This window comes from Channa argus, chromosome 10, assembly GCF_033026475.1.
Source record: "Channa argus isolate prfri chromosome 10, Channa argus male v1.0, whole genome shotgun sequence".
Classification (NCBI taxonomy): Eukaryota; Metazoa; Chordata; class Actinopteri; order Anabantiformes; family Channidae; genus Channa; species Channa argus.
Genome location: NC_090206.1, coordinates 24,060,178 through 24,082,076, shown reverse-complemented (window position 1 = coordinate 24,082,076; position 21,899 = coordinate 24,060,178). Strand labels below are relative to the sequence as shown.

Sequence of the window (21,899 nt, the reverse complement as noted above, 5' to 3'; positions counted from 1 at the left end):
TCAACGAACAACTCATCATTCACGTACACGCAGAAGCTAATGGAACAATCTTTTTTGTTGATTGACTTTCTGCGTATGGTAGTTTTTTCATATGTCATCCTCTTCACATTCTGTTGAGCAAACAAACACAAGTAAGTGGTGAAAATCCGCTACTTGCAGAGAGAGTCCACAAGGGGGCGTGGAAGGACGAAGCAGGAGGCGGCTAACGTTAAGCTCCTCCACGTCCAGATTCACTGGAGGCTTCAGCGCTCAGCCCGAGCAGAACTAAGCGGGCTGCCTGGGTCTTCACTGACCGTCAGCAGCCTCCGCTCCACTACTTGTCGGGGTGAAACGGGCGTTAGGACAGCGACGCTCATGTGTGTTTACCTGTGGGCGTGAGGACGGGAGGACTGAGCGATGTCTGCCCCGGGCTTTCCAAACCTGACCAGCTCTGTCAGCTACAGCCAGAACTCAACGCCGAACGGTGGAGCTGCTCCCCCCTGTCAGAACGGTAAAGCAGGCCAGAGGATGCGGTTAGCCGGCCGGCTAGCGCCAGCATGCTAACCCTCCTGTGATTTGAGATAGTCGGTCGGGCGTTGAGTTTTTACTCTGCGGTTTTAAAAACTATGCTCTAATAGTAGCTATAACGGTAACCGAAAGAACGGATTAGGGCGAAGTGGAAATACGGCGGGACGCGAGGTTTTGCTTTAGCTAGTCGGTTAATTGAGGCTAACGTTGACCAAGGAGTGAAGCCCAGTAACCATAGCGGTTAGCATTGTGTAAAATGACGGCTATGTGGCAGCGAATCCCGCCCGTGGGACACATCGCGACCCATAATCCCACTGTGTTTCCTTCAAATTGAATTTCCACTTGTCAAAACGGCTAAATCACGTGTACACGTAAATGTTTTACTTCCCATTCATGGCTGCTGCTCTGTGCTATCGGGGCATTGACTCTTGACTGCTCAGGTGATGAGCTGGGGATGAAGCCGGCCAGCTTTCAGAGCACTGTCGCTGGTGGAAGTAGAACAGAAATGGATCATTAACATGGGCCCTTTCTCCATCTTCCCAGGTCCAGCACAGACAGACCCATCCATGTATCCGCCTACATCTTACTATGGAGCCCCAGCTCAACAACAGAGCTACCCCACTATTCCTGCCTACTCCACACCTGCACCCTGCAAAGTACCCTTTACGAAGAGCGCCCACAGTGCTAACTACTACCAGAACAACCATCAACAGCCACAGCACCATGTAGCACCCTCCCTATATAGTGCTCCCCCAAGATCTGCCCCTCCTCCTCGAACATATCCCACACTTCCCTCTTCAGCACCTCCATCATCCAACACCCACTACAACCAACAGCCGTTCCAGCAGCAGCATCCCCCCTACGTCACACCAGGATCGTACTATGGACAGCACTCATACCATGCAGCCCCAGCACAGCACCCTCAACAACAACAGCAGCAGCAGCAGCAGCAGAAACCCAGTCTGGTTCCTGCGCCAGCTAGCGGCCCTGGAGCTTCCCTGTACCCCATTGTTTCTTACCCATCTGCACCAGGAAGTAGCCAGTATGGCACCCTCAGTTCCTCCCAGAACACCAACCAGATGGGTGCACCCTTACATCAATACAGTACCTCTCATCCACCCCCACCAGCAGCGTTGCAGCCTGGCTACAGTGTGTCTGCTTCTAGCCAACTGACACCAACAATGAATGGTCAAGGAAGCACAGGTATGTCCCAGTGAAGCTGAGAAAACTGCTACCAGGAAATATAGGGATTTTTAAAAACATTCTCTGGTTTAGCCTGTTTTTCACCTGCATGTGTGTGAATCCCCATTTCTATAAGCCAATACAAGGGTGAAACTGTCCGATCTACACACAAATATTAGGAGTTGAGAAAAGCTTACTTTGTGTAAAACTGTATATTTTGGTCCTCTTCCTGAAAGTCAAACGTTCCCCGGGAGTTAGGAGTTTTGGTTATGCACTTATCTTTATTTTCACCAGTTTTTCTTTTTCCCTGTGCAGCTCAGGTCACAGTCCAGCAACATTATGGCCAAAGCCACCGGCCTTCGCTGAGCTATGACTCCTATGGCAGGGTCCCTCACAGCTGTGGAGGTGCAGGTGCAGACCAACCGCTCTCAGGAACCCCCTCCACTTCAGTACATTCCTCACCAGGCCACCATCAAGGTAATAAGTAGATTCAGCCCTGAAAACAAAGCATTTTAATATGTTTGCCTTCATCAGGCAGGAACTTAATTACCTACTTATCATTCACACTTCTACAGATGAAGGACAGTTTGAGTGTGTGTATTTATTTTTCTCTGTGGACATAGTTGGGAGTTGACGTTGTGCAATTACTTGCAAGACAAAATATCTATTGAAGCTGTTTCTGGAATAAATGGAATGTAGGGTCGAGTTAGGTTTTGTGCATTTCTTTTAAAGGTATGAGAATGTTTTATAGCTAGCAGTAAGCTGCTTCACTGCCGGGAGAATATACAGCCCACTGATACTTTTTTCTGGTGCAGCCTGTAGTAGCGTGTGCTGTTTGATTGATGGATGTCCTGCTCACCAGTGTGTAAGACTGGTTTACACAGTCGCAGCTGCACTTCCTAGTCCGGTGCACACACGCACACAACGCACACACACTTTCAGATGTGCAAGTGTCGGCATTTATACAAATTTTAGGGTTTCAGCTTGGAACATACAATTTACTAGGCAGATGCTGGTTTATTTCAACTGCAACCTGTTTATTTTCCCACTGCTGTCCCTTTTCAACAGGTTGCATTTGCATTTTAATTATAATTTGAGATGCAAAAACACTTTGACAGGTGTAGTCACATCCCAGATGAAGGACAATACATTTTATGAACTGTAAAAACACTCATAATCACAACATTTCTACAGGTTTTCTACTGTCTGTGTGCAGCTAACTGTGTTTGAATCAGTTTCCTCTTTTTAAAAACATGTTATACAGCAGGGTAATAACAGGACTACCTCACAACCCACCTGTATAACATATATATATAAAGGTGGTTAGTGGTTTCTAATGAGGCTGTCTAAACCTTTGCAGCGGTGGTGTTAATATTGAATGCGGTGGTTAGTGGAGGCTTAAGCAGTGTGATGGATTTAGCAGCATTTACAGTAATTGATGGTGTGAGATATTTTAGTAACTTTTTGTAAACTTGCAGCTTTGAGGAATTTACTTAGAAACCACGGTACCTTCAGTAATAACAAAACGTGAGGTGCTCAGATTGAGATACATACTAAGAGATGTTTAAAGTCTGCAGTGCACAAAAAGAAAGTGCATACTTGTCAATTTTAAGTTGCCAGTGATCTTTTATTGATTTTTATAGATAGTGGTGGATTCAGAATTAATGTTACAACACATGTAAGCAGCATGTTTTTGCTTATTAAACTTTAGCTGCAGGTCATGTTGTATTGTTACATAAAACAAAGAACATCAGCGCTGTTGTTGTTGTTGAGTAGTTCACCACCACCAGCTGCTTTGATCAGAAAATGGGAGAAGTTAGCTTACTGCTTTAAAACACACACACACACACACGCTCTCTCCTCCCGTTTTGACAGTTTTCTTATGTACCTTTCCCACCTCCCCCTTCCAACAGGTGTGCTGTATGGATATGTTGCTAATAGTGGAGTTAGCTCTGCCACTGCTGCCACCTCAGGTCCAGCAGCTGCCCCCTCGTCATCCAGCTCAGATGATGATGAGGAGGAGGAGGAGGAAGATGAGGATGAGGAAGCAGGTCCGCTTTAGCTTTTGTTTTCCCCATAACTACTCTTTTAACTTATACAGTGATCCCCCCCCCAAAGGTCCTTCAGCTCTGTCCGTAATGTACCATCTCATGTCACCAAATTTTATTACTCTTATTTCAAAACCACTCGTCCTTTGTACATCCAGTGTCACTTTCAATCGTTGCAGCCTTCCTATATCTGTCAACCATCTGTCGCTTCTGTTCATCTTACCAAAAGTCTTAATCAGTTTGCTGCCCACCAAACACCCCGTCCCCTTTCTAATCGGCTGATCAGATTTTTCCTCTTCTTCCTTCCGCGCCCTCTACCACATTTCAGCCGTTGTTCACCATCTTGACCCCTTACAGTAATCAGTGCTTGTACCAAAGATGAATTCTTCTTTTAAACATTGTTCTGTTGCCCCATCAATGAAAACTGACAAGAAATGTCTGTTTTCTCAGAATGGTAAACTTGTAATGGACATTGATTGAATGAATTTCAGTCTTTGAATTAGAGTCTTTCAAGCTTTCAGCTACATTTTCTTTTACTTGTAATGTAGTCAAAGCTATAATCCTTGGATGCCGTGCAGTTTGCACTTGGTAATCTTTGAGGCATGATCATTCATTTGTAGTGCACCTTCAATTACCAGCAGACATCCAGGTGTGGTTGCTAACAGAAAAGAAAAATGAAGTAATATGTGCTGTTACTTACAAATTAATATAGCAGTTATAAATCGTATGACCTTGTAATTTGAGTTGGACTTGGATGTGTTTATCTAATTCTAAGCTCGCGTATGGGCTTCATATGTAAAACAAGCTATAGTGTAACTTTTCTTTGCCATAAGAACAAGGCAAACCGTTAATTTAAAAATCGGCAATGGCTTTAATTTTTCTTACAGTGCTTTTAAGAAACACCACATGACTATCAGTCCCCTTACAAAAACTACGGGTTGCAAAACTTCTTTACCCTTACTTTTTTGTTTCTCTTACAGAAATACTGTACTTTAACAGTCTCGTGCTTGTTATGACCCACTCAAGAGCTCTGCTGATGACACGTCTCTCAGGAGACGTGTCATCAGCCAGAGGTTACCAGGTTTTTATAAATAATCCGTCCCCTGCCAGCAGGTCCAGTGTCTCTGTGTGTTTGCTGACTCCCCATGAGAGAGCATGGGTGAATATTTTCTCAGCACAGCGAGCACTCATTAGCACATCTCTTAATAAAAAGAGAAGCTTGTTTTAGCTTTCAGCTTTCCCCTCGGGACTTCTTAAGTGTCCCTGGTGTTGCTCTGTCCTACAAGTTGCCTGCTCCAACAAAGTACCAGTTGTTGTTTTCTGGATGTCATGAGACAAATCAAAATATTTCCGTTGATATTACAAATGGATAAAAAGTAGATTACACTGTTGTGCAGTGTTGTGCAAATCTTAAAAACAGAACTTTCATCAACTTTCTTTTTTTGTTAAGGTTTGTTCGGAATCACCCCTTTACAGAGCAGAATATTGCTATAACTATTATTATAACTTAGTGTGTGTCATCAAGATATCAAGTCAAGAGAATTAATAAATGATAATACTTTTTTATTTTCCTGTTCATATGGTTATTTTAGTGTTAAACTAAGTAGAACTTAGTGGAACTTTAAAATCTGACATCTTTCCATTGTCAGTATGAAATAAACATTGATTACTTAAATAACAATTTAACTTTTTTATTTCTACTGTTTTCTTTTTTCCGACCAATAGTCAAAAGTTTCAAAGATAAAGACGTCGTATTTTTAAAACCAGCAGATGAATTGTTCCGGCATTAATATCCCTGTCCCTTTGAGTTTAGTTGTGTAATCATTTTTGGTTTCTTTTTATTTTTTGTTTTTCAAGTATGTATATTTGTAACGTCAGTTGTTATACGTTCTCTGCTGATGCATTCAAGACATACGCAGGATTTTGCCCTCTTCACTGCGGTTTGTCATGTCCTCTTTCTCAGCCTGCTGAGTCTCGCAGCTGCTTGTTCCAGAATGATGACTTGTACTTGTTGTCATTTCACTGCTGTGATTAAGTGAAATACTCAAACCCAATTTGCATTTTGTAAAATAAACTGCGCACTCACACACACTTAAAATGACTCTAGTAAAAGCTAAAAAACTTCTTAGTCTTAATTCTTAGTCATCGATGTTTCGAATTCAATTTGAATCAAAACAGTAAATGTAGGTTTTGCATCCTCTTGAGGTTTATTCATCCTTTGGAGACGAGCAAATAAAAGCTCTGCTGGTTCAGTTCCTGTAACATTGAAATCATAAGGTTCCTACAATGCTTGTTAAAAAAACTTAAATGGTTTTAAATGGTTCAAATAAGTAGGAAAAACAAAGATACAAAAAATAAATGTCTGACTGCATGGACCACAGTACAGAAATGTAGGAGGAAAAAAAAAAATATCCCCGACAAATAAAACTAAGCCCCACGTGTAGCAACTGCCTGGGAGCTAGCAAAATGGGCATGTGACTAAAAATCCTAAAACCATCTGTTGAGGCTTAGATGACAAAGGACATGGGGAAACCTGCAATGAGTAAGCCTCCACAATCCCACTGATAACACAGATACGGACAGATTTGTATGATCGTGTTTTCTGTCTATGAGCTGACTGAACAAAAGGCAAGTCCGAAAAAGGCGGTCAGATAGATTTTGGACATTTTGGAGACCGAAGCTTAGCTCTCTGGTGTCCTCATCTTCCAGAGCACATAATCCACTAGCCTGCTACTCTCATTTAGTCTGAGATAATTGGATTCCGTGCTGTCCAATGAGCTCTCAGCGAGGGGCCTGTCGTCTTGATTTGCTGCTGCTGATCCCTCCTTTTGGCCCAAATGGAATAATTCAAATTCATTCAAATATTCTTAGCCTGTAGTCGTGTTAGGAAAAGCTATTCCTCTTTTGACATGAGGGCACAAACGGTGGCTGCAGTACATTATATTGCAGTGCAACTACAAGGATTGTGTTCGTTGTGCAACACAAGGGATAAAGACACAGGAATTAAGAAAAAGATGTGCACGACAACACGAGTAGAATAACAAAAAGTTTGTCATATTTTCTGTCCTGTGCTTCCCCCCCCCAAAACACAGGGACTACCATTTTCAAGATCAATGTGCATCCTTCCACGATGTTTTCTTTCCTGTATTCACTCTGCCTCATCTTTCTTCTCTGAGCCCAGGGGGAGTCCAAACACAGAAAACATCATGGCTAAATATACTAAACTGCTTTTCATTCTCTTTAATGTTTCTTGGCTCCTCTTTCTTCCCCCTCCTGCTTTCTTTCATCTCAGTCCTCTTTCCTTCCGTGTTTTTGTTCAGTTCATTGTTTCTCATGTTCTCACTTCCCCTTTTTTTTTTTTAAAATATCTACCAATTTTTAATGTATGTCTTAACAGTTATTTCCCTTTTTGATATTGACTTTAAAGTCTTTTTTTGTTGTCGTTGTTCTCTGGCCCCGTCAGGTGGTGACACTTCATCTTCAACGACTGGCAGTGCCTCTCCGGTTCCCAACAGCTATGACTCCCTAGAAGGAGGCAGCTACCCAGGTATTTATTGTAAACATGTTCTACACCAAATAATAGGTTATATAGGTCTTTTACTAGCTTTAAAACCGCCTTTAAATATTTGCATATTTTTCTGATTTGAAATGTATTAAAACATGTTTGAGCAAAATCAGCATGCACAGAACATATGCACTGATATATTGTTTATGCAGTGCTAGGGCGATGGCAGACCTCAAAATGTCTGCGATTTTTATATGCTGATATACGTAATTTCATATCTCAATAACAATATATTACACTTTGGATTATTTTATGTACATTTAATGACAATACCAATTGGGAAGGCCAATTTCATATTACAATTTGAAATATATATTTGACCAAAATGTATTTATGCTGTGGTGGAGTGGGAAGCACTCCCTCCTAGCATGGCTAGAAAGTCCCCAGGTTTGAATCCCTGGAAATGTGGTTACAGATGATGGATGGATGGATGTACTGTATATTTGATTATTTTTCTGTGCAAATTCACAATCAACTGTGCCAAAAAAATGAACAGCATACTTTTGTGGCTTTTACAAAGGATGGAGCATCATATTTTTTGTCATCTCAAAATATGAAAGTAATATCACACAGCCAACCTTAGATTATGCAAAAGCTCATTATGCCATACTAGCCATACTTTTGCATATAAAAATCATATGTTTAAACTTCATTATTTCTGTTGTTGTTGCACTTTTGCGGTCACGTGAACACCTTGGCAACCGCTTGTGTGTTTCAAATATACATTGCTTCAATGTTGAACTGACTTTCCCAGATTCTATGCCACCTTCCAATGAGATGACCCACCAGGCTCAGCCCTACGCTAGCCATGGCTACCACACCATGCAGCCAGCATATCGGCAGGAACAGGCCTCCCACCCAGAGTCCTCCCCCTCTCACAACCTGTACAGCCAGTCAGGCTACCAGCAGCTCCCCCAGGTGAGGCCACAGATTGATCATGACTTCACCTGAACAATTTGAACAATAATCTGTGTTTAGGTTTCCGATTGTTTGACACTTGGTTTGTGGGAAAGCGAAGCACATTTTTTTACTCTCTTCAGACATTTAAGTACCAATCACTCAAGAAAAATGATCTGCAGATAATTTGCAGTGGCAACAAGTTAGACTGCGATAGGCCATTGTTTCTTACCATGCGCTCTGCAGTTTTGCTGCAGTTTAGGTCTGTGCATTGATTTGTTTCAACAAATGTTCAGTACAGCTTGTGCTTATCAAATATAAGTTGTACTAAACAGTTGACAATTTGGGTTGAAACAAAAAACTTTCTGAACTGTCTTAACTGTTGTGAACTGCTGTAACACCGACTTTTTATTGAAGTTTATCAGTATATGTATCGTTTTTTCAGCCCCACCCTTTCTTGAAACAAATGTCTTCTTGTAGTCACTCAGTACTGCAAGAATAAAAGTCCTTTATCTTTTTTTGTCTACAGTCTTTCCCAAACTTGTCCCAACTGTCTGCGGCCCTGGGGGGGCTGAGTGGGGTGCCGGAGCTAGAGGTGGAGACCCTGAGGCCAGTCAACCTGCTGCAAGAAAGGAATCTGCTTCCCAGCAGGCCCCTGGAGGCCCCTGAACCCAACCTCAGCCCCGACCTCAAGAAGGTCAACTGCAGTCCACAGTAAGTTAAGATTAGGGGATTTCCTTTTAGTTAATTTTTTAATTTTTTGTAATTATTTTTATATTATATTAGTCTTTGTCTTTGTTATTTGTCTTGTCTCACCTTTTCACTTTGCATTATTTAAAAAAGAAAAACCATCTCGCTCATATTTACTGTTTATTTCTCACGCAACTAGTCCTTAAAAGTGTCTCCGTATGCGCATGATATCTAATACCCTGTCTCTCGTCCTGTGTTTCTCTGATGACCAGGACATTTAGGTGTACGCTGAGCAGCATTCCCCAGACCCAGGCTCTGCTCAACAAAGCCCGACTCCCACTGGGCCTCCTTCTCCACCCCTTCAGAGACTTACAGGTACAGTCTGACACATAAAACCCTAAAAAACAAAACAAAGACAAAGATTTTCAGATACATTTAGTATTTTTGTTGTAGTTTATTTTTTGTTGTTGCAATTAATGTAGTTTTTTATCAATATACCTGTTGCAACTTTCCAGAGCTCAAAATGTCTGACAAATAAATAATAGTTTTTCTTAGTTTTTTAGTTTTTCATCGTAGTAATCTTTTCTTTTTTACATCTGCTTCCTATATGCAGCAGTTACCAGTGATCACATCAAACACGATAGTGCGTTGTCGCTCCTGTCGAACCTACATCAACCCATTTGTCACCTTCCTGGACCAGCGCAGGTGGAAGTGTAACCTCTGTTACCGGGTCAATGAAGGTATGAGTTCAGCCAGGCAATATTCATGTTCTGTTTCGTGTGTCCACATATGTATTTGTTCTAATTAAATATCGGTCTGTGAACATTTATTCGTTCTTGTTCAGTTCCAGATGAGTTTATGTACAACCCAGTCACCAGGTCATATGGTGAGCCCCACAAAAGACCAGAGGTTCAAAACTCCACCGTGGAATTTATCGCCTCCTCAGACTACATGGTGAGCGGTTTGTCCTGTCCCTAAACTTCTCGTTAAGTTCATTTTTATTATATTAAATTTGTTATGTAGCTATAGGTTTGTCCACTAGAGGGACACATTTCTTAGTGTTCGATTATTTGAAGGCACACAAGCTAATAGACGAGAGAGAAGGTTTACTGAATTAAACAGTTAAATTTAGACCTTTATCGACACATATATATTTTTCACATTGCCCAGCTCTTTCATATACTGTGTCAGTTCATTGAATCCCCAGTAATCACTTGTTTTATTACTCTCTTGTGTATTCAGCTGAGACCTCCACAACCGGCAGTTTACTTGTTTGTGCTCGATGTGTCTCACAATGCTGTTGAAGCAGGATACCTGAAGTACTTCTGTGAATCTCTTATGGACAACCTGGATAAGTGAGTAGTGTTGATAATCAGCACAAAAACCAGACTGTAGTTGCTTTATGAGTTTGTTTGTCTAATTTTCTTCTCAACATGACTTAATCAGAAAATAAGCCGATATTGTAAACAAGCAGTCACAGCAGTTTGAAATCTTTTTTTCTAACAAATCCTTGTTATGGGCTTCAGGTTGCCCGGTGATACACGTACCAGGGTGGGCTTTCTCACCTTTGACAGCACCATCCACTTCTACAACCTCCAGGAGGGACTGTCTCGGCCGCAGATGCTGGTGGTGTCGGACATAGATGGTACGTCTGCTCACTTGAGTCAGGATGAAGATTTCACTTTGTCAGAAATGACAAGGAAGCGTTGTTGTTTTAAAAGCTGCACAGCACCAGTGTCTATATTGAACTCTGAGGGACAGTTGGTGATAGCTAATTACTAGATTCATAATCAAGAAGAAAATTTGATTATACCTTTCCATTCTGTAGCAACATCCTCAAATACAAAACAAACAGACTTAAAAACAAATGGGTCATCAAAAATATCATTTTTTTTTTACTGTACTTTGTCATTCTGTAAGCAGAGTAAAACTTTATTGTCCTCCAGAGGCGAGTTGGCTTATATACATAAATAACAGTAAAAGAAGGTGAAGTTACTGGGAGGTAAAATAGTTTAAGGTCATAGGTCATACATACTTTCAAACAAAAGCCCCAACACATTACACCATAAATTCAGGTATTTCTCATTGACTTCTCTCACATCACTAAAGAGAATTATTGGTTTTATGGATCCTTTATTAATTGCAAGCACGTTTTCAGAGAAGATAATATGTTTTTGTGAAAATAAAACTCGTGATTAATTTATTATTAGTCTCAATTTTATGTAGTCTTTATTTGGATGTGTTCAGTGGTCATATACATTTTAAAAGTGTTGTAAATCTAAATCTTTTTGGAGGAAGTCCAAAAGCATTTGCCGTTGTGTAAGACCCACAGAGCAGAAGAGTGAGTCAAGTTACATGTGATTAGAGGGACTGATGCAAAGCTAATCTAAAACCATAAACCGAATCGGTGTGTTCCTTTTAATAAAACATTTTTTTTAATGGGTTCTGCTGTGATTTTAATTGTTTGTTTTTTTTCCTTTTTCCAGATGTTTTCATACCATCTCATGACAGTTTAATGGTGAACCTTAAGGAAAGCAAGGAGGTACAGCCTTTTCAGTATACGTATATAATTTGCGTTGTCACTTTTAATATTTTAATTTTAATTTTCTCTCACAATTTTCCTTAATCTCTCTCTCTCTTTGTCTGTCACTCTCTTTGGCTCTCACTCTCTCCATCTCTGTCTCTCTCTCTCCGTCTCTTATTTTTTCCCATTCAGCTGGTGAATGACCTGCTGACCTCCCTGCCTGCTATGTTCAGCCAGAGCAGGGAGACTCACAGCGCCCTCGGCCCAGCGTTACAGGCAGCCTACAAGCTCATGACACCAACCGGGGGGCGCATCACAGTGTTCCAGACCCAGCTGCCCACGCTCGGTGCTGGTATGCTGCAGTCGAGGGAAGACCCCAGCCAGCGCTCAAGCTCAAAGGTATAAAGGGAAGGTTGGATATTTTTGGTGGGACAATAACGAGTAATAAGAACTAAAATGTTGCCCTTTTAAAATTGCTGTTTTTCTTTTCTCTTTCTCAGTTCAAGACTGATTCTGAATTAACAGAAGTGATGATATAACAAATTCCTCTACTCAGTGTGTCTTATATAAGTGTAAGATCTCTGTAGGACAATAACAGCAGAGCAGATTTCTTTATGCCAACCACAGACTACAACTAAACAAATAGAAGGGAACTTTAATTTATGGTTGTGTCCCCTTCGCTGCGATTTGTGAGGAATAAACCCAACCATATGACAGACATAAGGCAGTGGTTAGTAGGGCTCCATCCCCCTCTCCCCCACTGTACAGCTTTAGAACTGTCGTATTTATATTTTGACTAGACCTCACTTTTATTACCAGCTGTATTACAATTGGATCTTAGGGCACATTTTAGTTCAGTGACAAAACATCAACAGAGGACGCTAAGTTCAAGTCTGTGCCTTTTAACATCCTCGCACCGATTTATTGGTCTTCATCATCTACATTCTTGCTTTGATGTGGAAAACATGCCAAGAATATACTGCACTGGTTTCCAACAATCAAGATTTAACTGAACTAATTATCAGATGCTCTTTCTTTCCCAAATAAGTTTTTGGTTCTTTTGGCTTCTGTTCTTTTAGGACAGGGGTCACCAACCTTTTTGAAACTGAGAGCTACTTCTTGGGTACCGATTAATGCGAAGGGCTACCAGTTTAATACTCACTTTTGAAATAACAAATTTGTTCAAATAACCTTTTAATTATATGTTATTATTAATAATTGATTAAATTAAGGATATTGATCTATGTGAAGACACAGATCATGTTAATGACTTCCCACAATAACTATCAAATGTGATTTTAAAAAACAATAGCGACAGAAAAATTAGATGCAGCTCACTGGTAAGTGGCGCTATGCTGATATATTTTTAGAACAGGCCCGCGGGCTACTCAAGTGCCCACGGGCACCATGTTGGTGACCCCTGTTTTAGGAGGATGTTGAGCATGAAAAACAAGGTAAATATACAAGGGAACCTATATAAACTAGGGAAACTCGTCATCAGCCAGATTATGTGGCCTCGATCTCCATTCGAGTGATTTCATACAGAACATGACTTTAAGAACTATTTAAATCCAAAAAACCTCCATAAACCTGAGAATCTTAATTCCTCAGCATCTCCTCTGTTGTAAGCTGTGTAACTAAGAACAAAAAGGGGATTGTTTTATAACTAATATGTATTGTTGCAGGGAGTGCCACACCTGGGCCCAGCCACAGACTTCTATAAGAAACTTGCACTGGACTGCTCAGGACAGCAGATTGGGGTGGATCTTTTCCTTCTCAGCTCCCAGTATGCCGATCTTGCCTCACTAGGTAAGAAACATTCCAACCTGAAAATCAGGGTTTATCCTGCATCCTGCGATTATGAGGCAATGGCCTTTATCATATTTTCTTGTGCCTTCTCATCAATACTCTGGTTTGTTTCTAACTAGAAAACAGCGTCTAGTGTTACTTCTCTTAACAATGGCCTTTGTCTGCAAATCTCTGCATATAGTGCACAGCAATTAACTGGATTGAAATGTAATACTTGCCTTCTCCTCTTCCTGTTCTCCAGCGTGTGTTTCCAAGTATTCAGCAGGCAGCATCTTTTACTACCCATCCTTCCATTACATCCACAACCCAGCCCAGCTAGAAAAGTTCCAAAAAGATCTTGATCGCTACCTTACCAGGAAGATAGGCTTTGAGGCGGTCATGAGAATACGATGCACTAAAGGTAACTCAGATGGCCGACAGCGTTTGTTCCCAGGTCTCTCAAGATTAGACGACATTTGATTAGCAGCAGTTTTTTGACACTGGGTTGCCTGATCACCACTGGTTGCACTTTGATCTCTTGATCTCACTACTATTTCAGTTCTCACAGCATTTTATCTCTGCCCTCTTTCTCTGCTCAACCTCAGGTTTGTCCATCCATACGTTCCATGGGAACTTCTTTGTGCGATCCACTGACCTGCTGTCCCTGGCAAATGTGAACCCAGACTCTGCCTTCGCTGTCCAGATGTCAATTGATGACTCTCTGGCGGACTCCTCTCTGGCCTGTTTCCAGGCTGCTCTGCTCTACACCTCCAGCAAAGGTAAATAAACTGACATAAAATTGCGCTCTGTGCCTGACAAGTTGTCAGTAGAAGGGGTTTTTTTTATGCTTGTAAGTACCAATGCAACTATGACATTGACAATTTGTTTTTACACTGCCTCAGTGGTTTTAAGTTGTACTAGTTTTAAAAGATTAGATTTTCTATTATTTGTGACCCTCATCTTGTATCAAACTTCAACGACTAACCACATCCATCCGTCTCTCCCTGCAGGAAAAAGACGCATCAGAGTTCACACTCTGTGCCTACCAGTTGTCAACCAGCTAAGCGATGTTTATGCCGGAGCTGATGTTCAGGCCATCACTTGTCTGCTAGCCAACATGGGTGAGTCTGCAGTGCAAGTCCTTGGGCAAGTTGCTCAGAATTGCTGTCAATTACACCTTTCATTGCATTGCATAATACACATACTGTAAGAGTAATCATCTTAATAATTATAGTAAAAGGAATGACTTGCTTTTGATAGTCAGTGCTCAGCAAAGGTTCCACAATGAAATGGGGAAACAGTAGGCAGCTGTAGAATTTAGGGAAATTTACCGACTTTCCAGCAGCCTCCAGATCATTAAAGGCCAGGAATGAATTTACAAAATGTAAATAAGACATCTTTTTTTTTCTTACTACACACTTAAACCATACGCTGCACCAGGCTCCTTACTGAACACATGGATTAACTGTCCATAAGCCCCCAGTAAGACTGCCTAATGTGATTACTAGGATTAGTAATGATGTAAATAAAGTAGTTCAGAAAAAAGTAGAACAACGCTTAAACTGCTATTTCCTTTATAAAAGCATTCACTTCATAATATTAAGTTACGATTGCTTATTTTGTGAGGTTTCTTTATATTTGTAAAAACCTATTTTGCAACATTCTTTTTTCTGCAACAATGTGAGACATACTGAAAGTTTCACAAGATGACCCCATTAACTGTAAAGAATGTCTGCACCAAGTGATTTTGGAGGGGGAAATAAAACTAAATTTATGTACTCTCAACAAAGTAACAGTTTTTTTTAACATTATCCCCTTTGTTTCTAAAATAGTTACATATTGTGTCACAAAATTGCCTCCGTGTTGTTATTACAGCCATCGATCGGTCGGTATCGTCCAGCTTGTCAGATGCTCGTGATGCCCTGGTGAATGCAGTTGTGGATTTGGTGAGCGCCTACAGGAGCAATGTGTCAAACCTGCAGCAGACCGGCCTCGTGGTCCCTGCTTCCATGCGTCTCTTCCCTCTCTACGTCCTAGCTCTCCTCAAACAGGTGTGGCCGCTTTGCAGAAAACAGTGCATAAAGACACACAAACACTGACTTGTTTAAAAAGGTGAATTACAGGCTTCAGACACACATGATTTATAAGGGTATGTAAAACCACTATGGAAAGTGTGTGAAGTTATTTATAGGCCATGTAGTAAATATGCTAAATTGTTATGTTATTACAAATGGAACTGAATTATATCACATCTACTAAACCTAAAATCATCCTGCTCCTGAAGAACAAAATGTTATCTGCACACAAACACGCTAATAAAAGAAAAACACGGTCTGTATTCATGAACCAGGACTTGTCCATTCATACATTCAGGGTGTGTTCACATTCTGACACACTCCCTCTCCCTTTGCACCACCTGACATGAATACCCCTAAAGGTCTGTTCATGTTGTTGTGAACCGTCCATGATTCATAATTTAGCACCCAAAACTGTGGGATACCTGGGATCATAGAACTGCAAAAAAGAGAGAACCCATCTTTATTTTATTGTGATTGCTTTTATTGTGTTATGAATTGTGTGCTGTATACATACATTTTACCTTGGCCTAACATTGATTTTAAACCTATGTGGCTATACAGACAAAGCCTTTGAAGCAGTTAACGTTAAACGAGAAGAAACGAGAAGATTTGTGATTGTTTAGAAGTAAAATAAATACATAAACGATTTATTTTTTATCGATGGAGTATTAAAATCTCTGCCGGATGCAGCAGCCCCCTATCCTCTGAAATAATAAACCAAAACATTTGTTTGCAGAAAGCGCTGCGGACCGGCACCAGCACACGGCTGGACGAGCGGGTCTTTGCCATGTGTGAGTTTAAGACGCAGCCACTGCAGCAGATGATGCGAATGGTGCATCCTGACCTGTACAGGCTGGACAACATGTCAGATCAGGTAGGACAACACTGAGCAAAAATAATATAGGTTTGAATGATTATTCACTACATGTAGAAGGTTATAACTCAGGCCTGGTGGGTGTGGGTTTGACATGAGTCATAACCATTGGTGTCACAAGTTTCTTCAAAATTTCACATCATTCTAAAGAAGGGAAGTAAATGTTCAGTTGGAGCTACATGCTTATTATAGCATATGGACTTGATACCACAGAAAAGGTATTCAAAAATACCATGCAGTGTTATATTTACTAATGTATAATTTTCAGCATGAAGCTAAAATTTCAGTCTAAAATGTATGTACAGTAGCCACTATTGTTCCATAAATGTAGTACAGTTGGTATAAGTACAATATTATCTCTAGATTGAAGGCTATACAGACGGGTGAAGAAGCATAAAATAAAAATACTGAAGTACTTTAAAGAACAACAACCATGTTGTGTCCTAGAATGTTTGGATAGGGTCTCATAAATATTATATTTGAGTGAGATATGTGGAGTAAAAGTTTTCACATCACCTTTGTACATTTTCACTGCACACAAAGAAGAAGAAACACAAGAAATCCTTTTCAGGTGTCCTCCACTTTATCCCTCTCACGTGTTGTTCCTGGTCTGCAGGGGGCGCTCCATCTGAACGACGCTGTGGTTCCACAGCCTCATCTGCTCCACCTGTCCGCTGAGAGGCTGAGCAGAGATGGAGCCTTCCTCATGGACTGTGGCAACGTGAGCTCTCAGTGTCATTCACCAGTAATCTGTTCTGTGGGGATGTGCTTTTCCATTTAGGTTTCCTGAGAATCTCAGGGGATTTAGCCATATTTGTGTTTCTCTTATTCTTTTTCCACAAACGCAGTATTTTAATATGAGAATGTGATGATTTCATGGTTTTCTTGGTTTTGTTGTTTTTTTATCTTAAGCTGTAGGAAAAGGCATTTTCACTGTTTTCTTAATTTATTGGCAAATTACTACGTTACAAAAATGCAGAAAATAACCGAGTAATCAGTAATGAAAATAATGAGTTGCACTTTTGTCAGACCTGGTTTCTCATTTAGTTACAAATATAAGATCTGAAATGTTGACTGGTTGTAAGCTATGTCAGAAATATTCACTGTTCATTGAGATGCTCCGTGTTTCTGTCTCTACAGGTGTTTTACCTCTGGATCGGCAAATGCTGCAACGAAATGTTCATCCGAGATGTTTTGGGCTGCCCCAATTACACATCCATACCCCCCAATATGGTACGCAAAACTCACATACACGTTGTGAAAACCTGATTATCAATATATAAACTCCTTTTACCCACTGGCAACATATCAGGAAATGACAGAGAATAACTGATTAGGGAAGTGGCAGAGTTTTCCATCTTGATAAAAGGCCTCCACCCAGTTGCTGTATAAATGATGCAATGCAGCACTGTGCACACTTTCCCAGTTTTGTTTCCCAATTGAGGAGGGGTGCATTTTTGTTTAGTAAAGTTAAAAAAAGAACTCGCGGAGCTTTTCTGCTTGTTAACATACTGTGCGGACCCCTAGAAAGCTCTGTCATTACCACGCAGTGTGGGTGTGACGGGCGCACCACCCAAAACAAAGTGCAGCCGTCAGCGCTTGTTTATGCCGCTTCATTTTATTTTTCCAGAAAGGGGTCGGTGCATTGCCGAGCCACCTACAAAGCCCGCATTTCTCACCACAGGCATGTTTTGCATTAACCCCATTGTTTAGCTGGGATGAATCTGCATTATCTGCTTCCTATCTAAAACACTGCAGTGAAAACAATGTTGTTGATGTTTGGTTTTCTCTCTCTCTCTCTCTGTCTCTCTGTCTGTGGCACCCAGAGTCACATTCCTGAGCTGGAGACTACACTGTCTGAGAGAGTGCGAGCGTTCCTAGACTGGCTGCAGGACAACAGCGCATTCAGCTCGACAGTACACGTCGTCAAGTAAGCACTGCTGCACTTTAAGCAGCACTCACTAACTAAGAGTTTCTAACACCCAGATGTGGGATTTTCATAGTTTTTGTCCAAATGTAGTGCACATGTTACAGTAATCCCACTTTCAGTAAATCTCTGTTCTTCCACCCACTATCGTTATGCACACATGAGTTTGTTCATTAAAATAATAGGTGGTGCTGCTAAACAGGATTTCCTTACAATTGCATTCAAAGCTCTGTGCTGGTAATAACTGGCAGTTAGTGTCACACTTTATGCAGAGAGGCTGCCACAAACAGTAACCAGAAACTACGTACGAGCCTTTTATATTTATTCTCTGATTTGTACTCAAAGTAAATGGAAGGAAATGCTCTTTCCTGTCTGAAATGTATAAGTGATGAGAAGTTGGAGGATTCACATTCTTCCAGTTTAACTATATGTTTTTAAAGTTTAAGCTTGTATTTAATACATCTGAACCGGTATCTCCCCTATTTCGATCAATAAAATCTTAGAAAGTATGTACCCCAAAAATGATATTGTGGCCAGGACCAAAAAACCTGAGCCGGACAGACTGCACTTAGTAACCAACAGCCCAGAATTACAACAACATATTCTTTGAGTACGACAAAGTCAGTCGCACCCATACGTCAGTATATAGTTCATCAGCAAGGGGTGCAGATGTTGTCCGCTTCCTAAAAAAACGCTTTCACGTTGCCAGCGAGCTGCTCTTGCTCAGTGCTCGACAGAAACAGGGTGTGACTGGTTTCATGTTAAACCTGAATCCTTCCTTATAGAGTTTGGCCTGAGGTTGAAAGAAAAATATTTCCAGTGTGTGCACATAGTAAGAAGTGAGGTCACTGACAGCAGTGGTAAAGTCGTCCCTGGAGAAAGCATTGTTTCTGTTGCCTCTCCTTCCTACTCTTTGTGCCACGGCATTGTTGCTCAACCACATGTTTACACCACAGTGTTTCTAGGAGGAGGGCGGATGTCATGTACATGATTTGGGATGCAAGAAAAAACGTCTCTCTATCTATCTATCTATCTATCTATCTATCTATCTATCTATCTATCTATCTATCTATCTATCTATCTATCTATCTATCTATCTATCTATCTATCTATCTATCTATCTATCTATCTATCTATCTATCTATCTATCTATCTATCTATCTATCTATCTATCTATCTATCTATCTATCTATCTATCTATCTATCTATCTATCTATCTATCTATCTATCTATCTATCTATCTATCTATCTATCTATCTATCTATCTATCTATCTATCTATCTATCTATATATATATATATATACACACACACACACACACACATACACATACACACAAAAAAAAACCAATTTAAGAATATTATTGTCATATTGGCCCTCATTGCAGTGTAGCCCCCCAAAAAATGTGCTACACTTTACATTTGTTTGGTCACATTGACATGCTATGTGACAGCTGCCAATGATTCGATGCTGAAGGAAACTGAGCTGCCCTGGCTATGAGCCAGACACAGGTGTCTGAACATTAACCGCTGCCGCCGGTGTGCACCCTGAATTACAGGTCAGACGGCGTTGGTTATTATCCACAGGCCAAAAAGAAAACATGTTAGCTGGTACATGGGAAGAATTAGCTGCATTCTTTTTTTAAACCGTTTGAACAATATGTACCCACTAGTTACATCTGCGTGTTATTCATTCATTCTTATTCATTCTTTTCATTTTGCAAATAATCCAGTTCTCTCTCTGATGCCTCCTCTGTTTCCGCTGCCTGCTCACATCCTCCTTCCTCTTAGCTGTAGGCTGCATTTCTGAAGCCACTGAAACTTCACTGAACATCCCAGTCAGCATTACAGTTCTCACAGTCAACAAAGTGAATCAGCTGGGGTTAATTCTACATTTGATAATTAGAAATCACTAAAAAATCCATACATAAAATTTGTACCCTGAGTACCCTGTCTGTGCTGTGACCTCGACCATCACTGGAGTAATTTCATAGTGGAGTTTTGATTTCTGTTCATGTGTAGTGATCGTCACAGCAGTTCTTCCTAAGTTGTAGCTTATTTGCTTATTTGAACCTTCATTTTGACTCACTTCCTCTTCAGGTTTCACGTGACGCCTGTTCGGACAGATGTTTTTACTTGTGTGATTGTTGTAAAATCTGTAGCACTGATACAACAACCAAAAAAAAAAGGAAATTGCGGCTTTCCAAAATTGATTTTGCACTCTGATAAATGATCCAAGACTAACTTTTCAGCCCTGATACCGTGATACTAATGCATAATTTAAAAAAGCTTTTAAAGGTATTTGAAAAAATTTTCTCAAAGAAAAATGTTGAAAAATCAATGTACACCCAGCAATTTATTAGCAATTTGCCATTGTTTGTTTGTGACATTTGTTCTTTTTCTTCCGAAGGGACGACGCTTCTGCTAAAGCCACTTTCTTCCAGCACCTGGTTGAGGATCGCTCTGAGTCGGCTTCTTCTTACTATGAATTCCTGCAGCACATTCAGCAGCAAGTAACCAAGTAGGCTCCATGTCTCTGATCAGCGCGTGAAAGGTTTTGGTCTGTTTAGAGTGAAAAATAACATTAGCCAATGACGGACACTCATTGCTCCCTCTGACCAGTCTTAGCGACGTGGGTTACATCCCCTTTCTGTGAAGCAATCTTGTTAAAACAAATCCACCGCCGGAGCTCGTTGGTCAAGCCATGACTTGGCCATCATCAGAGCGGTATAGGTCTAGAAGAGAAAGCCGTACTGCGGGTACGATTGAACGAGCAGCTGTTTTGCTTCATGTCAACACGAATGATTGAAAGCGGCCCTCCGGCGCCTCCTTGCTGCCTCTTAACCACTGTCAAACCCCCTTGGGTCTCATCAGATCCATCACTCATGAGAAAAGAAGGGGAAAGAAACTCAAGCCACGAAGATGCCACTTCAAGATGTTTTTAGTCCAATGTGTTTTTGTGAGCCTCACATGTAGCTAGCGCCGTCTTTTTATTTGATAACTTATTCACTCCTTCACTTCCTTCGTTTAGTTTTTAAAAGTTTTGGAATACACTGGAGAACAGAAATCGCATTCCTTCCGCGTTTTTTTTTCTTTTCGGCACGTGCTTCGACATGAAAAGTGCATGTCACCGTTTTGTTTGCTGCTAGTCCGAGGTTAAAACACATGGGAACACAATTCAACGGTGGTTGAACATTTTAAAAAAACCTTCTGTATGCTCAGTTTTTATTTTTTATTTTATTTTTTTTTCTGCTCTGCTCTATGAACTTTGACAAGATCATACGTTCATCCTCTCATTGATTTTATTTTTTCTTCCAGCTGCTAACTGAAGTTGCTATCCACTTTGTAACTATTGATAAAAATCTTTTATGTGCGATAATTTATGAACCAGCTTATTAAATATAAACCAAAAAACAGAACTCTCTCTTCTTTCATGTGCTAACCAGAAAAATATGTGTGGTGTCAAAAAGAACTTTCTATTATTACATTTTCCATCAGTAAACAAACCTGCCATGATGTAATGTGACATCTTCCCAATCTCGAGTTTCATCAACCACTCCACCTCACATCTTATGACTCTTACCCTGATTTTTTTCAGGCAGAATAGGAACCAACAACAAATGTGTCATGAAGTAAGTTCACCGAATGAAGTAAAAATATCTTTTACTGATCTGAAGCTAACTGCGTCAGTAAGCGGCATTGAAGAATGAACCTCTTTATAGAAATGACAGATCACGATCATGTTTTTTGAACATGTGCTTGTGGAACTGGGATTCCTATTTGAAAGTAAACCAAACTTTTTTTTTTTCCGGGTCTTTTC

The 21,899-nt window shown here is 40.6% G+C and overlaps 1 protein-coding gene across 2 annotated transcripts; it reads left to right on the top strand.

Annotated features, from left to right (window-relative positions):
• The first annotated feature begins 172 nt into the window (after nt 1-172).
• On the top strand, nt 173-21,498 carry sec24b (SEC24 homolog B, COPII coat complex component). 2 transcript variants are annotated; one of them, XM_067517699.1, is made up of 24 exons: nt 173-490; nt 1,051-1,710; nt 2,005-2,166; nt 3,603-3,740; nt 7,201-7,284; nt 8,057-8,220; nt 8,729-8,913; nt 9,162-9,264; nt 9,503-9,629; nt 9,734-9,843; nt 10,132-10,244; nt 10,416-10,534; nt 11,376-11,431; nt 11,606-11,812; nt 13,099-13,222; nt 13,464-13,622; nt 13,807-13,980; nt 14,212-14,322; nt 15,077-15,252; nt 16,016-16,153; nt 16,770-16,874; nt 17,294-17,386; nt 17,980-18,083; nt 20,490-21,498. In XM_067517699.1, the coding sequence occupies exons 1-24, from the start codon at nt 397-399 to the stop codon at nt 20,602-20,604; spliced, it is 3,621 nt and encodes a 1,206-aa protein (XP_067373800.1). In that variant the 5' UTR covers nt 173-396; the 3' UTR covers nt 20,605-21,498. The 2 variants fall into 2 exon arrangements, with proteins under 2 accessions (XP_067373800.1, XP_067373801.1); XM_067517700.1 differs by lacking the exon at nt 3,603-3,740.
• The last annotated feature ends 401 nt before the right edge of the window (nt 21,499-21,899 follow it).